General features: G+C 42.2%; 1 protein-coding gene across 5 annotated transcripts in view; it reads left to right on the top strand.

Moving 5' to 3' along the window:
- STXBP5L (syntaxin binding protein 5L) overlaps positions 1–17330 on the top strand; it is a 207439-nt gene that overhangs the window by 185247 nt on the left and 4862 nt on the right. For all 5 annotated transcript variants that reach the window (XM_071559888.1, XM_071559870.1, XM_071559861.1 and 2 more), the window contains 5 exons: positions 11344–11583; positions 12480–12840; positions 13813–13978; positions 15782–15893; positions 16226–16446. In XM_071559888.1, the coding sequence (XP_071415989.1) occupies positions 11344–11583; positions 12480–12840; positions 13813–13978; positions 15782–15893; positions 16226–16446 (1100 nt within the window). The remainder of the gene's footprint in view (positions 1–11343; positions 11584–12479; positions 12841–13812; positions 13979–15781; positions 15894–16225; positions 16447–17330) is intronic.

The raw sequence follows: 17330 nt of genomic DNA, 5'->3' as shown, positions 1-17330 counted from the left end.
TGCAAACATTCAAGGTCAGGTTGGACAAGGCCCTGAGCAACTTAATGTAATGGAAGCTGTCCCTGTTCACTGCAGGTGGGTTGGACTAGATGACCTCTAAAGGTCCCTTCCAGCCCAAACTTTTCTATGATCCCATGGTTTATGATTTTAAATATTTATGATTGTTCTTTTCACATACTTTTGACTAAGATGTTTCTTTCTTGCAGTATTTAAGGATTTATTGGCATTGTAAACAATCTCACAAATATAGGAAATTCCATTGCTGAGCTTCTGCATTCTGAACTTCTTCAAGTCCTTTTTGACCATAAGTTTTGGAGATTTCAGGAGGTAGTGATAATATTTCTTTGATAAGTGTTATGGGTTTAGCCAGGTGGCTAAATATTTCTACTTCCCTGAATGCAAACAAAATGCAAGCAGAGGCAACAGAAGCAGGGTCCAGCATAGTAGAGGAGCTGCCAGATGTCCTCCTCTTAGTGCAGCCATGATGGAACTAACTAAGCCACTCCCACACGCTGGATTTTACACCCTTTGAGATGATGTAGTATGGTATGGAATACAATATTATTGGCTGGAAGAAGTCAGCTGTTAGCTAACTCAGCCCGGCTTAAGTCAGCTGACAATACTAGGCCTAGCTGAACTTTAAAACCTAAGTTTAGGCCCACCTGGCTAAACCCATAACATACTCCACCCCTTATTCCATACCATATTGCATCATCTGAAAAGGGGTGGGAGCTGGTGTGTGTGTGTGGCTTGTTCAGTTGCTTCACAGCTGTGGTGCCAGCAAGACACTCTGCTGTCCCAGGAGGGATGGGGAGGCCCAAGCCCAGAGCACCGGCTTAACATCATGTTATCTGAGGGAAGTGAATGTTTGTTCTTAGCTTTTCTCTCTGCTTAAGTCTGTCTCTGAAGAACCGACTTCTCTAGAATGGTTTGTAGTTAAAATGGTAGAATTTGTGTTTACTGGGAAGTGGGAAGTTATTTCTTGTTATACATAACTTGTGTAAATGTGTGTTATATTGTAGTAGCCTCTTAATTTTCTCTTTTCTGTATAAATACATGTAGTTAGTTTCAGCATAGACCTGGCTTTGGAAGTTTTTTTTTCCTCTCTCCCTCTTCTTTTCCCCTTAGCTGGTTGGGGGGAGGAGGAACACTTTCAATCTGTCTTGGACAGTTGGCGTTTTGCCAGCTCAACCCAGGACAATAAGGCTTTCTTGCACAGGGTATAACACTGCATTTTTCATTATCAAGCACAACATTGTGCTTTTAAATATCAACAGCGGTAAAAAATACACACAAATGCAAATTGTTCTTAGTGAGGAAAATCCTTGCCGAGACTCTGACCTATGCTAACATTCTGTGCATTGGGAATGTGTTTCATCTCCAAGCCTAGTGGATTTCCATCCAGGCTGAAGCCATTTGCACTGTTCATGTCTTGGTCTATTCCAGCCCTGAGCTCTGACTAGCACCCAATTTTGTCTGCAGGTGTCCTCACAGAAACATTGAAATAGCATGTACATTAAAGTTTCCTTTAGCTTCTTTGGGGCAACTGTGTGCCCTAACTGGTTTGCTTTCCCTCCTGTGACACAGATCCAATACAGTCCATCCCAGTGTAAGAGCTAAAATTGCATAGTTGAAGCTGTTAAAGCCCCGGTCAATCTAGAACAGCAGAGATCCCAGACTGGTCAAGAAATTTTTGGTTGAAATTTTTATTGTGATTTTAGATTAAAGAAAAAAATGACAATAAAGAATAAAAATAAAATTGTGGTGGGAGAGAACTTTGTGTGGTTACATTTCTATAGCTGCTGAGTAAATGGATCTGTGCACAGATGAGCACCATTCTCCTTGCTTTGTATGTTATAGCCAACTCTGAGAAGCCTTTCAGGTTTGGTACTTCTTGGTTATTGCTTTTTTCCATAAAACCAGCAATTTGTATTCTGCAAAGGGCTCTCTCTGCCCTTGCCATGATGAGCTTGTTCTGGCTGACTCTGCCATTCTCTTCTCCTTGCCTGCATTTGTGCAGAAATGTGGGCATTCAGCATACATATGTCCACACGTGGTGATACATCTTGGGAAGAAGGTAAAGACAGAGTCGAGTTTTTCCTTTGAAATGTTGTGTTTGCAGACTTATTTTCTCCCAGCAGCAGTGATAGAAAACTTTCTTTTTTATTATTATTTTTATTCCCCATTATGTAGTTTTTAACCAGTACAGTTTAATCACTTGGCGCTGGAAAGGCCATTTAAATCTTGTGCTACAAACTTGCCTCTGAACAAGGAATCCTAGCAGGGTTTTGCTGTGCTTTGTAATTTCCTAGGAGCAGAGTCTTTGAATTTGCTTTAGCTTTTGTTTAATTCAGTTTCAGCATGGACCTCAGCTTTTGGCTTAACTCTTGATTATATGTAGTTAAAATTTGATACTGAGCACTTGAATTGAAATGTTACTGTAAGCTGGAAAACGAACCGCTCAAGAGTATTTAGTTATTATCTTTAATAGCCTTATCAAAAATTCCATGGCAAGTACAATACAATTTCCATTTTAACAGATCCAATATACTTTTATACTTAATGCTTTTCTTTTGCATCTGAATATATACAGAATGACTAAAACTGTTTGAAGGATAAATTGGTTTTTTCACTTGCATGATTCTGCCCAATCTGTTTGGAAAATGCATAGTATTTGGTACATAATGTATACCTTAAACTTCTTCTATTATTCAAAAGTATTTGTGAGAATCAACCTTTAAAAATTGCTCTAGGTAGCCTGACAGAGGCTGGTGGATTTTTGGTTTAGGTTTTGGTGCTAAGTTTTTTGGACTTTTCATTTGTTTTTTATATTTAACAAATTTGACAATAATTTTCTGTATATGTATGTCAGGATGTTACTTTGGTCTATTGCTTCTATAACAAGGTTTCCAAAGCCTTTGGATCCATCTGTGCCTTTATGAGTATTAAAATGTGTGTGAAGCCACAGAGAAGGGCTGACACTTGCTCTTGTAAGTCCAGTGTGCTGTAGTTGGGGGTCTTGAAATATGATACTGAGAGTTATCTCAGGTAAAGCTCACTGCCTGAGGAACCAGTCCTAGCTGCTGGCACGCTGTGCACTGCAGCATTTCCAGGGTAACTTATACAAAGTTTATATCAGCTTTACTCTTGTCAGTGATGGCTGTGTTGCTAAGCTGTCTGCAGCAGTGCTGTATGCATAGCACATGGGATTTTTTTGCACTGGATGAGTGACTGTGACTATGAGGTTTCCTTCCCATGTGGTGAGGCGGGGGTAGAAGAAGGAGGTTTCTGTTTTTAGCATTGGTTTCTGTTTTTCTTGGGTCTGTTGGGTCTGAAGCCCACATGTGGATGTGAGGTAAGTAATGATGGCCTCGAAGATGGTTGGTACAGTTTTCAAAGACCTTGGCCCCCAAGGCAATGGATAAACAACCTGGTTGCTTGATCCAGAAAAATATTTTAAAAAGGCACAAAATTATTCAAATGCATGTCAGAGTACTACAGAGAGGAAGGGAATAATCAGCTATCCATGTCTGCTGAGAAAAAAACAGGACATAAATTACTAAGGCACAAGCCAAACTTAAGGAAGACATTTGGGGATTCATTTTGATCACAAGGGTAGTTAACTGCAGAAGTGAATTCTCTGAGGAGGTTATTGCTTCTCTGGCAGGTTTTCAGAACAGCTCATATTCTCTGCCACATTCCCTTTGCCAGTATTCTCCGTACTGCAGTGGATGATTTCTGGTAAACTTTCTTGCCCAAGCAGGCAGCCAAACTGGCACTGGGCATGTGACAGTAGTCATGGGACCAGCTTCACAAGGCTCCTAAAGTGCCATGGCTTTTCATAGCCAGGCTTTCATAGCAGATGGAAAAGCTCTTGGCTTGATTTTTTTCATTTATTTCTCAGGGAGGGGATTATGATGTTGGTTCTGCCTGTAAATCATTTCAATTTTGATAGCATTTGAAGTTAATGGTAAGACTAGTATTAGAGGAAATAACTTAGAGACACCATGGTAAACCACAGCCTCCACTAACTGTTCAGTTTGTCATCACTTTTCTTATCTGTGCAGAGAACCAGATCAAAATGTTGCATAGAAGACTTGTTCTATATCTAGAAATGGTTTCTTAGTGCAGAAAGCTTTATTCAAGACAAAAAAAGAGAGAAGTTATTAGGAAACTGAAATTAGTTTCATGTTTCATGGCCACTGCCAACTCAAAGATTTCTGAATGAGTGTGAGTGCTTGTTTACTACTGTAGGTAAAATAAAACCTTCTCTTTTCTACTTCCTCTTTAGAAAGGAGATGTGGAGAGATATAAAGGTGAGAAAGGGTCAAAGCCTGGTCTTCCTGTGGTACAATGCATGAAAAAAAAGGCCATTGATCCCGGGAGTAAGGAGACAGTTAAATCCCCCCAGTTCAATCCAACTCTTTAGGTTGAAATGTGAGAGTGCTTCTGAGGGTGGATGTCCCAGTCAAGTAGATGGGACTCACCACTTGCCCAGGAATCTGCTAGAGGACATGCCTAGAAAAGTAGATTGTTATGACAAGAGACAGTCCAGTTTCTACATCCTACCCATGGTGTTTGAGTTCCCTAGGACACATTCATATTTTATATTAGGTCTACAGTAAATAAAAAATAGGACCAGAAGGTCCAGAACTCTCAGACACTCAGTTGAGCATCATGGCCATCAGGGCTCAGCTTGCAGGGGAGACATGAAGAATGCTGTTCCTCTTTATACCTCATAGCCACAGATGCAGGAGCCATGGATGGATGGGTGGATGGATAGATATATAGATGGGTGGATGGAGTCAGTCTTCTAAGGCTGATTTGTGCCTACAGCCTCCAGTTTTCTGCTGAGGGCTGCAGCCACCAGACTGCAAAAAGCCAGTGGTGCTGTTGTCATTTAGGCTGAATCATAATCTTTATCAGATCTAAACACTGGTTTCCCTCAGAGGTTTGAATACAATTTAAGTCTGTGTCTGCCTAAATCTGCTCACAACAGAGTTTGGAATGACTTATGTCCCTGGAAAAAGCACTGGGAGGAGGTTGTTGAAAAAGTGAGGTGCCTTGTGATAGAGCATGTCTAGCATGGCTAGAAAAGGCCTGGGAAGAAATGGAGAGGAGCTTTGCATGGATGCATGTGAGCTGCTGGTGCATGAACTCCAGTTCTGTTGAGTCAGATATGCAGCTCATGTATGGTTTTTCCTTGGAGTACATTTCTACTGGGATGTTAGTATCAACATGATTTCTTGCAAGAATCTGCAGATTTTCCTTGGTTTTGAAAAAATCTACAGCTCGAAAATTTTGTTGCTCTTGCAGTCACCGAATATCTAGTCAGTTTTAATTTTAATGATGATTTGATTCCAGGTTAAGCTAATTTCACACTGTATTCTAGACCTGTTGAATTTGAGGGTGTGTTTTGCACTGCATACTCAACTTTAGCTTTTTTTATCTTGCTAGCAATCACTCCAGGTCAACATAAAGTGTTTTGCTACAAGCACAGCACTTCCCTTGGGCTGAGGCAGAGGTCCCCAGGACAAAGAAAGGTGTGGAGGCAGTGCTGTTGGCACTGCCACAGCTTCATCATCACCCTCTGTGATGCCTTTTGTCTGCCTTGTTCTTGGGTACTTCCAGATATAAAAGTTATATAACAAGTTATTCTTTCCTGAACCATCAGTCCTTTATCAGTGCTTCAGCAGAGTGGAAAGTTTAGGTTGGGATTTAAGTTCTAGAGAATTGTGACGTCTTTAATTAAAAAACATATGTCCAAGCTTGTAATCTATATCCAAATTGAGCTCTTAGTGATCTTAATGTGAAGACAGTTTGCTTGTATAAGTCAAGGGAAGTGATTCATACAATTAAATATGGAAATTTTATAGGTTACTTACTGTGAAGATCTTTCACATTTTTATATTTGTATAAAAATGCTTATTTCTACTTCCTTTTCAATATGAAGAATAGTTCTTCCCTAACAGTTATATTCTGTTTTTGAAACATGCTGAACTACAACCTAAGCCTGAACTTTACCATATTCTGGAAATATCAAAATAAAGATCCAAGTCTGGTGACTTGAATCTGTTTTCACTTTCAGGCCTTTATTTGCCGTCATTTCTGTCAGTGCTGTATCTGTGATTCCATGAAGCCACTCAGGTCATACTGCTGTAACTGTAGCAACTTCAGGGCAAAACCTTCCAGAACTTCCTCCAGGGAGGGCTGAGCATCCATCCCAGAGCGGTGAGCTCGGGTTCAGCACAGACACAGCCCCACTGGTTGGAATGCTCTGCAAGCAGTATATTCACAGGCTTTTCAACGTATTTTTAGGGTAACTTATTGGAGTTAATCTGCTAGGAAATCATTCACAGTCAAGTTCCAGATTCTTACTGCATTGTTTCTGCTTAAGAGAACTTCTGCTGCTTTCTAATGAATTGCTTTTTGTGGAATGCAGCTTTGGAGTGGTGCTATTAAAAGGTGTTTGAAGCTGTTTTTATAGCCAAAATAAGTGTGAAAACCCTGTAGTGTTACTTCCTGCCCCTTTCTCCTCTGTGTTGCTGAAGCATCGCCACCAATAATATGATTTGTTTTCTGTGTCTCTGTGATGTGTGTGCAGATTCTGTTTAAGGTGTAATTCCTTTACTGTGTATTTCCACTGGCATTCAGAACTTTGCATGTTTTTCGGACTACATAATTTTAAAAGGGACATATTTCTCTTGAAATTTTAAGATGATACTCTTAAACTGGAAAATGTTTTAAATAGTTCCGTTGGCTTCCGTTAAGCCTGGTATTTGGGATTAAAACTTTTAGAATTCTCCAACTGAGGAGAATATAAACCTTTTTACTTTGTTTCCAGAATATATTGATTTCCATTTCAAAAAAGGTCAATTTTGGATATGTTTCATAAGCAGATCAATTACTCATTCTGTTAAACCAGGAAAGGACCTATAAAAAGCATCCAAGACAAAGGAATTGTAAAACTCTCCAATAATGAATGTAAACATTTGCAGTGAAAATGTTGATCTTTGTCACTGTGAGGTTGAGGTTTTTGCATTCCTAATAATAAGTAATGCTTCTATTTTCATGATTCCTAACTTCACGAACAAAAATACTTGATGCTTCTGCGTAAGTGGTAACTCCACTGTTTTAGGAAAATAGCAATGCTGTTTCCTGGAAGATATGATAGGTGAGGATGTGTTCCATTTATAAGGCTTTTGCTTTGCAATTGAGAATAGACAAGTGAGAACACTCCTCTGAACATGGCATACATTCTTTTTTTTAATTCTATGGGAAAGTAAGGAAGTTCTGGCTTTATTTCTGCTAAGCAACTGGAAGTTAAAAGGAAAAAAATATCTGCAAACTCTGCTCTGTACAAGTAACTGTTGAAACATCTGGATTAATTTACTTCAGTTATCTCTTAAATTCTCAGAAAATCCCAAGACTCCAAATTAAACCTTCTAGTGCACTGCAGCAGGACACTGCCAGGCAAGGAGGGAGTAGGACAATAACTGCTCAGGGCTGCTTTCCTATAAATGTCATGATGATGGTTGGCTCAATTGTTCTTGTCCTTTTGCAATGCATGTGACTTTATGGCAGTAGGTTACATTTCCAGACGGGCAATGCTTCAGCAATTACATGGAATCAGTAGATTCTCACACGACGAGTGTCACTGTACTGCTCGCACATGGATGAACAAAGGTAAGACTCAAACACACTGGCTTCGTTTTTCACCTGGCATGGGGGTTGAAGTGTCCTGTGTATTTCTGTCTCAGAGGTGGGCAGCAACTTAAAGGATTTCCGGTTGCTTTCAAGTCAGAAAACTTCTATTTGTATGTTGCTGGTTCATAGCTTGATTTTAACAACCAGTCCAGTTTCACAAAGGAGGTTGGCTCCTGATTTTCCATCTGCAACTTGTTAACCCAAACCATGTGTAGGATGGGGCTCAGTGAAAATGTTTTGAAGAAAGTAGGATTCCTGTTAGGAGAGTAGTGGAGTTCACATTGTATAATCTTAGCCCATGGAATGCAGCTTTTGAAAATACTCTGACTAAAGGTAATTTTTGCTCAGAGGTGCTCATCATCTAACAGCCTGAACAGTGGCATCTCCCAAACTCAGAGTCACTTGTTAGCTCTCAGGGACACTGAGATGGTGCTCTCAGTTCCTCTGCTGCTACCTGCAGAAATAGCCTGGAGGCCTATTTGGGGAAAAAAAGAAAAGACAAGAAATCCAGGTCTGCAAGACAAAGAGGAAAAAGGACGTGGTGGTCTGAGAGGGCTGTGTGGGAGCCAGTGGATCTTGGGAGCTGGGTATGTGCCTCTCAGAGAAACAGGAATACTGGGCTTTCTCAAAGCAAGGGTCAATCTAGAGGCAGGAGCATATTTAAGAGAAAATGTCATGTAGCAGGATGTTCTGCAGAGAAGGAGAAAATGGGAAGAGAACTGAGTAGCCTTTCTCAGGTGAATGTCCTGTCTGCTCACTGAAGCAGAGTCCAAATAAACTTTGACCTAGGTTACAAGGAGAACCTGGAAGTGTGGTCCTGGTTCAGACTCCTGCAGAAAGGTGTAGTACCTGGCATTCTTGCTACATCCATCGTGCAGAGCAAGAAAAGGAAAATATACCCAAAACCCCTGGAACATGGTGGTCGGGGCAAGGATTGCAACAGACTGGCAGGTCAATTTAGAGAAGATGGGTTGTCATTTTAAGACATAACAATCATCCTAGCTAAAGATATGCCAAAGTTTTAAACTTTCTCAAAATAAATACTTTTATATTTCTCTAAGATACAATGGAGTGTTTCTAGATAAAGAATTTGGGGTAGAATCTTTTGAGAAAGGAGTCCCGGGCAACAAATCTTAACTAAATTTTATCCTGATATCTTGGAAGAGCAGAGATTTCTACCTTGCTTTAGAGCTAGCCAATAAAGTCACATAGCAATTGCAGCCTTTGCTGTTCAGATATGTTTAACGACATCAAATTTTGACATATGTCTTGCTGGTCTTTAGAATTTCAGCTTGAGTAGTGTATTTAATAGAAAATGGCACAGTATGTTCCCAAAAGTGTCCCAAATATTCTATCTGTTAGTGTCAGTTTTGCAGAGATGTATTAGTTAACTGTACTGCACAGGAGTGAGGAACATTTCTTGTTAATTTAGGGAGGGAGAAAGCTTGATGACACATGCAAATGGCACATCATATATTTAAAGTTCTGTATGTGTCACCTACACTAACTGCATTTGTCCTTTCAACATCTTTCTTAGTTTAAGCCCCACCATATTTGAATTTTATTTGACTGTGATATTAATACACCTGTTAAAGAGAAAATTAATTACATAATAACATTTTTTTAAAAACTAGGTACCCTTTGGGAGGAAAAAAATGTATATGTGGAGCCCTGATTATCTCTACCTTGAAATTACTGTCTTACTTTCTTTACCTGACAACTGCCACTTAGAAAGCAGCTGGGCCAACTAGTTCACTGCAGGCGAAATACAAGTTCTTGGGGTTATGGGAGACACTAACTCTCAAGGTATTAGAAGCTGTGTTTGTAGGTACACCATCAATCCTGGGTTTGGGTGACTACACTGAGCAGTACCAAGACAGAACTAGAGAGCTGCAACAGGTCCTACATGAAAGTGAAATGGGATGAGGGCAGTGCTTGGAAGTTTCAAACAGACATAAGTTTCTTTTCACTGAAGTGCCAGGGACAATTACCTTGTGAAGCTCCTGTTTGACAAGTTACACGTGCCCTCAAAGAGCAGAAGGTGGCCCAAGTGTGGAAGAGTAGAAGGATAATTTGCCCCCATCCCTCTGTGCCTGCTTTTAAGGTAGTGTATGTAGTAATGCTTGGTGTGGTCCCAGTAGTGCTTTCCCATGTTTCTCTCCAGCCTTCCACAGGTAGTCGTGGTGAAGAGGATGACTTCAGTGGTTTACACTGAGGCATCTCTATAGGGGAATACAATGCTGCAAGATGTTGTCTGAGGAAGAGATTCATCAGCAAAAACACTCCTGTTTCTGGTGAAGAGCAGGAGCCATACAAACAACATGAGACAGCTCGGTTTTAAGTTGGAGTATGTGAGAAAGTAATTTTCTAATTTTATTCTTCAACAATAGCACAAAATATTCCTCTTTTCAGACAGTTTTGTTGGCTCTGAAGAGATGAGTCTCTTTTGAGCTATACAAAGGATAATTTCCAGCAGATACAGATCTACTTCATAATTACACATTCAGAACTGAGCCCTTTATGTCAGGTTGAGTATCTTCAAGCATTTATCCACCTCTAGACTCTCCTGGCCAATACCTATTGTTGCAGAAGAGCATGTGGGATTTCCAATGATCTAACTCTATTTTTGACTACAGGTTGGTAAACAGCAGCACAGGCACAAATTGTTTTGCTAGCAGCCAGCCCCACTCCCATCTGCTTTCTGGCTCCTTTGCTCTTCAGTAGCTTTTTTGCCTCGTTGTGCTTTATAACTTCCATTGTGTTGCCACTGACAGTTCCTGCTAATTCCAGGGGCTCCCTTGCACAGCTCTGTGCTTCCTGCCTGGCACTAGGGGAAGCAAAGCAGAGATCCATGGCCCCACAGCAGTCAGACCCTGCTCATTGTTACCTCTCTCTGAAAAGCTCAGTCTCTGTACCTGTGTACTTGCAGTGAGGAAAACACAGCTCTGTCTCCAGCTGGCTCTTGATGTTGCCCGCTAAGGCTTAGGCAGGAAGATGAACCAGTCAGTGCCAGCTCACTCTGCAGTTGTTGCCAAGGGCACAGAGCTGATTTCTCACTTCACTCCCTGGGAAGCCAGAGTCGATTTGTATCCTGAGATGTTTTGGTTACGGGCTCAGTTTAGCAATGGGTGTCTGTTCCCCAGGGAGCAGTTATTAATAGCTTGACAATAAATGATGGCTGTGAATGCAGAGCTAGAACATCCTAGTGATGGCAACAAGAGCAGAGCAAAGGACACGTGCTCTGAAGCTGGTAATGGCATCTCCCTTCATGTCCTGCAGCAATGAGATACATGGATTAATTTTAAATGCATTGGTAACATATGGGTCTAAAATTATTTTGTGCTATTTAGAACAAGTCCTTTGAGCTAAGGCTGTTGTAAATTCTAATTAGTCCATGCTAATCTCCATAATAAGCAGCTATTTCTAATGCAGACCTAACTGATGAGATCTGACAGCATTTTCCACACTTATTTATACACTGGCAGCAAGCTGGTATCGTGATAGTGTCAGAATGTTTGCCCAGGTTACGAAAACTCTGTCTTTTCTCTACTCTACAGGAAGTTTGTATTTGCTGCAGGTTTGCACCTGGTCTTGGAATACCAATTTATGCCTGTTTGTTTGTATTTATTTATGCAGAAAATAGGGAAAACTCCTTCAGCCGTTCCCGAAGCTCCAGCGTGTCCAGTATTGACAGGGACTCAAAGGAGGCCATTACAGCTTTGTACTTCATGGAGTCCTTTGCCCGAAAGAATGACTCTGCTGTCTCCCCCTGTCTCTGGGTTGGAACAGGCCTTGGTATGGTCTTAATCCTCTCCCTTAATCTGCCTGCTAGCGACGATTTACGGCAGTCAGAGCCAGTCATGGTGTCACCAAGTGGTAAGAGTGCAACTCTTTTTCCATTTCTTACCTGTCTTGGTACAACTAGGGGTATAATTGCATGATTTTGTATGCCCTTTTGGGCAGAAATTTCTCAATGTATCTATCGAGCAATGGTCACTCACTACCTGGCACATGCAGCTTCATGGACTGAGATGCTTTGGTTGTGTTAGTTCCAAAAATTACCATGTGTCATGGGCAAACGTTTCTTGTGAGGACAGGGAAATTAGCAGAGTTCCTTCATATTGTGAAATTACAGTCCTTTGTGCAGTCCTGCCTGGGATGCTGTGAACAGTTTGGCTGTCTCACTATCAGAAAGCTACAGAGAAGCAGAAGGGAGCTCAGGAAAGGAAAAGAAAATGTTGGCAGGTTGCTGTACCAGGAGAGATCCTTGGCTGAGTGAGTGACAGATGGTGTAGCAGAGGGAACAGAGGGCTGAGAGAGGTCAGGTCTGAAGAGAGGCAGCATGTGCTTAAAAAACAGACAAAAAACAGAGAATGCACAAGAACAGAGGTTTCCCACCCCCACTTTGTTTAGAAAAACAATTATTGAAGGTCGTCAGACTAAGAAGAGCAATTTTACTGCTGGGGAATAAATATCCTACTAGTATAATGAGGAGATAAACAACAGGCTATCTCTACAGTATTCAATAGCATGTATTATATCCATTATTATAGATATCAGCTGGCTGATACTTTTTCAGTACTGGCTGACTGTTTGGTCACCTTCTTGCATGGTCAGAGAGAACTGAGCAAGCAAGACTTGTCACCTTAGCTAGATTAATATGTTTGCTCTGTTTACAAAAGCTGAATGTCAGCTGCACTGCATGCATTTGCAGTGCTGACAACCAGTCTAATTGTGGTGCCAGTGTCAGTGAGACGAAACTGTGTTTGCAGGCACTGTTCTGACACTGAAGGGAGCTGTGCTGACCTTTGCATGCTTGGACTCCATGGGGACATTGACACATCCGCCGTATGAAGTATGGAGGGATCCACACAGTGCTGATGACGGTGAAAAAGCAAGGAAAAGGAAACTTGTCATGCATTCCCCTTCCTCCTCCCAGGATATGGGTGATCATCAATTTGCAGTCATTTGTTCAGAAAAACAAGCCAAAGTCTTCTCATTGCCTTCCCAAACATGTCTTTATGTCCACAACATCACCGAAACGTCCTTTTTATTGCGAGCAGATGTGGTCACCCTCTGTAACAGCGTCTGTCTGGCGTGCTTTTGTGCCAATGGGCACATCATGACACTGAGGTACTTATCTAACTAATTTTGTGGCAAAACTAAGCAAAGAGGTGGCACAGTGCCGTTCACATTCCACTTGTGTTTGGTCCTGAGTGCCTGATGCTCTGCATTAACTCCCTGGTGCGTGCATTTAATTGCCTGCCTTGCTGCAGCCACGTGGGCCTGTTCCTTGGGCTGTCTCCACACGGGGAATTAAGGCAGGTGCACAGCAAAGCAAGATCCCTTTTTCCATAGAAATCCCTTACCCATGACTGTTGATGGTTGATGACTTTTAACTCTCAGAAAAGAAAACTCTGATAATTTTGCTTGCTTATGGTGGGTCAGACATAGAGGAGTACAGAACTCAGCCATAGTAAGGGTACCATTTATCCCATGTGAAGTAGCAGATCCCACTCTTGCCGCCTCCAAAGACTTTCTGTTCAGAGCACCTGGTTTCTCTTTCTTGTCACCTCCCTCAGGGAGCTGACTGTGCAGTAGCCCTGTGGTCATACCCTCACCTTGCTGCACCCCTTTTCCTTGACCAGGCCATTTAAATTTTAGAAAGTGCTGTACAAAACAGCAAACTGTGAGAAGTTGAAGGACAGCAAAGGCAATGCTGAAGTCTTTGTCTGCAAGGGTGGAAACAGGGCCCTGCCATGCCTACTCCTGCAGATGTCCATGCAGGAGCTGGAGACAGGCCTTACCCTACAAACTGCCCAGCCATGTGGCACAAGCCATACTGTGCCACATGTGCATCCCAAATCCAGACAGTATCAGAAGGCTAAGGGTCATTGAGGCAAGGCAGCTGAAACTGCTCTACTCAAGCAAATCAAGTATGATAGAAGACAGCATGTTTATGGCAGAATTTTTCAGCTTAGAACTGCAGTTAGCTGTTCCAGTTATGAAAAGCATAAACTTAAATGCTGGTCTATAATGCAGCCACAGAGCAGGTGTACCATGAGTGGCAGCTGGTGAGTAACCCGGGAATCTGCTTCTCCTCAGCTTGCCCAGCCTTCGCCCACTGCTGGACATCAACTATTTGCCTGTAACAGACATGAGGATAGCACGGACCTTTTGCTTCACTAATGAAGGGCAGGCTTTGTATCTCAGCTCTCCCACAGAGATCCAGCGCCTGACATACAGCCAGGAGATGTGTGACAACCTGCAGGTAGGGCTCAAACCCTTGCTGTGGTGCCTTTGGGTGGGAGGGCCAGGGACCCGACTCCTCAGGTGTAAGTTGGCACATATCTACTGCTAAACTTCAGCACTGGAAGTGAAAGCTGTGCTGCAGGAGCTCCCCTGCACTTTCCCTGACTGAATGATGCCAAAGCAACAGAGAGAGGTCAGTGGCTCCATTGTTCTTTGGGCTTTTTCATGCACTGTCACCTGCAGCTGTGCAGGAAGTCTTCACAGTTAGATATGGGCTGGTTTGCTGGGATTTTTTTACAACGAAAATGCAAATGCAAATGTATTTACTGAAAAGAAGGAATTAGAGGTTATAGGGAGAAACATGAGTAATAAAAAGGGGGGGGGGGAGAAAGAGAGGGAATAAGTTCTAGATTATATAATTAGCAGTAAACTAGGATGAAAATATTAAAACAATGGTCCTGCCAGCACTCACTATGCCCTGGGGAATAACATGTGCTGAGCTGCTCAACTTGCATCACAGCACTGTCTGTCTCAGGTCTGAAAAAGCACTGTGAGGAGTGAGGGCTGCACACAAGCTTTTGTGCATCAGAGAAGAGATTATTTTGCAGGGAACCAATTTTAAAATAATCAAAAGGTTTGACTGATGTATCTTAGACTATGGGCCTGCAGTGAGAGGCTGTTACCAGCTAGATTTTTTTCTTTTTTGTATTAGCCTTAATAGCCTCTTACAACAACCAACCAAAGGGAAACAAAGCCCTTGCTTCTCTACTGCTGGACTATGGCTGCTTTTATCTTGGCTTTTGCACCAAAAAGGTTTGCACAGTCATTATATGTGTACAAAAAGCAGTGTCACATGCCACCTAGGAAAACAAAGCCAGGCTGCGTGAGAGCCTCCACTTAGGCTCCAAGGGCTGCAGTAATTTTTCTCCCCAGAGCAGGTGACTGTGCAGAGGAGCAGTAAGTGTGAGTCACAGCACTGTCCTAGCAGTCAGCCTCCCGGGAGTGAGTGCTCTGTGTAGCACAACAGCTGTATCTGCCTGTTGAGGCTTGGGTGAGCAAACACAGAGCTGAGCAACAGGGCAGCAACTGTTCCCAGTGCACACAGCCTCACTGGTGTCAAACACCACTGGGAATGCACACTTTCTTCATCAGTTTTATTCCAGAGGGCTGGCTTTTCTTAGTACTGCTGCAAATAAATCCAAACCTGAGATTTGTTTGGGTCGACTGCTCCAAGATGTAGCAGATGTGCTTATTTAGCATTACCGGTGACATAATAATGGGGCAGGGGAAGGTTGTATGGAAGGTAATGGGGTTTGTTTAAAAACAAACAAACCAACCCTACAAAAATCAAACAAACCACAAGCCACCAAACTCTCTGAACTATCAAGCACTCAGCTCAGGTACACTATAAAAAGAAAGCAGAGTGACTGCTCAGCTTGAGTAATCTCTAAAGCAAAACTAATAATAAACAAATTGTTAATTCAAGTATAGTGTTGCCTCTGTCATTTCTAATCAAAATGTGATCTTATCACTGGTATTTTCATCCTGCATTACTTAAAACTGTTTGTCTGTTGTAATGAACGTGGGCCTGGGCAGTGACAAGCCAAGTGCCTTTGAAAGCACGAGTGAATCTAGTTAGCCCAAGCATTTGCCTGTCAGGAAATACAAATGCTGAGTACACCACGCCGTTGACACAACAGACTCTTAAAAAACTAGTTAATTAGATCCAGTGCAACTGGCTTGTTGATGCAAATGAAGAAAGCACCTAGAACTGTTTTCATATCACTGATTTTTCACACAGACTTTTTTCTGGCTTTGCTAGGACATGCTTGGGGATTTGTTTACTCCTGTGGAAACACCAGAAGCCCAAAACAGAGGCTTTCTCAAAGGACTTTTTGGAGGAAGCGGACAAGCTTTTGACAGAGAGGAGCTTTGTGAGTAATTTATTGAGGTTTTGGGTTGTCAGAAATTCTTTCACAGGACCACCTGCCCTTGTCATCTAGGAATGGAGGAATACACAAGATTTAGATCATCCATAAAAAGTAGACACAGTGAAGGGGGAGGGGGGTGGTCCTTGTCTGCCTTCCCATAATTCCTACACCTTGGCAGTTTCCCTTGAGCAGTGGAGGGGAGGGCATACGTCTGCACTGCAGGTGTGCCATTTGCCCATCCAATGGCATCGCTGCTGCAAGGCTGCGGCTGGAGGCTGAGAAGCACTGACAGCCAGGAACTCACTCCTCTCTCTGTGTCCATCTCTCCGCTGCAGTTGGCGAGGCCACGGCAGGAAAAGCCTCCCGCAGTCTCGCCCAGCACATCCCTGGATCAGGTGGGATTGAAGGTGTGAGAGGAGCCGCGGGAGGCGTCATTGGGGACCTGACTCGTGCGCGCATTGCCCTCGACGAGAGGGGACAGAAACTGGGAGAGCTGGATGAAAGGACTGCCAGCATGATGGCCAGCGCAGAGGCGTTTTCCAAACATGCCCATGAGGTAGGGGCACCACACACCCAGAACTAGGAACTGCCAACCCTGCAACCCAGCCTTTGTTTCCCTTTGGGAAAGTCAATATAGTTCTCTCCCTTCACCTTCATGTTGTTGGAGGTGTACTCTCTTAACTGACACACCACTTTTCCTGCTCCCAAACAATGACAATGCCAAAAATAAACTTCCAATGCATACCTCTTCCTTTCATGTTCCCATAAATGAGCATCCATTGTTATCCTCTGAATTTAGAACATGGCACTTCTCATCTTGCCTTTCTCACTAATTCATTATGATTTGTTTTTTTAAGCCACTTAATGCAGCACATCTATGCAGTAGGGCAGAAAACAGGTAGGTGGATGAGTATATAGGAACCTTTACAGATCTTACTGGGAAGAGGAGGAGAACATTACTGGCACAACACTGTGGTACAGTTATATAGAATAGGGCTTGCCTGGAATAGACAGCTTCTGTGCTTAGGGCTGGAAAAGATCTTCCATCCCACACTGTTAAGACTGGGAATCAACTAAAGTGATTTTTCTTGAAGATAAAACAACATTAAAGAATACTTCCCCAAATGCATGTTGTCCATTTAATGTGCATCACGTGTCTGCACAAGATCTTTACATTTTTATTGGCTTTTGTAAGTGTGAGGCAGAAAGAATGTACCCTGAAATGCAAAAATGTTTATATATTCAGGACATATATAGATGCTCCATAGATAAGCTTTTTTCTATAGAAGTAAAAAATCAAATTCCTGTTAATTCTCATACCTTTAGTTTTTGAAAAGGTAGTTAAAGCTACTTGGGAAAAATATATAGAACAGCAAGAGCAGGTAACACTTTTTTTAACATAGTAACTATGAAATTAAATATGATATCTCAGTGGACTCA

This window comes from Pithys albifrons, chromosome 1 (genome assembly GCF_047495875.1).
Source record: "Pithys albifrons albifrons isolate INPA30051 chromosome 1, PitAlb_v1, whole genome shotgun sequence".
Taxonomy (NCBI): domain Eukaryota; kingdom Metazoa; phylum Chordata; class Aves; order Passeriformes; family Thamnophilidae; genus Pithys; species Pithys albifrons.
This window is presented reverse-complemented; position numbering and strand designations above follow the sequence as displayed.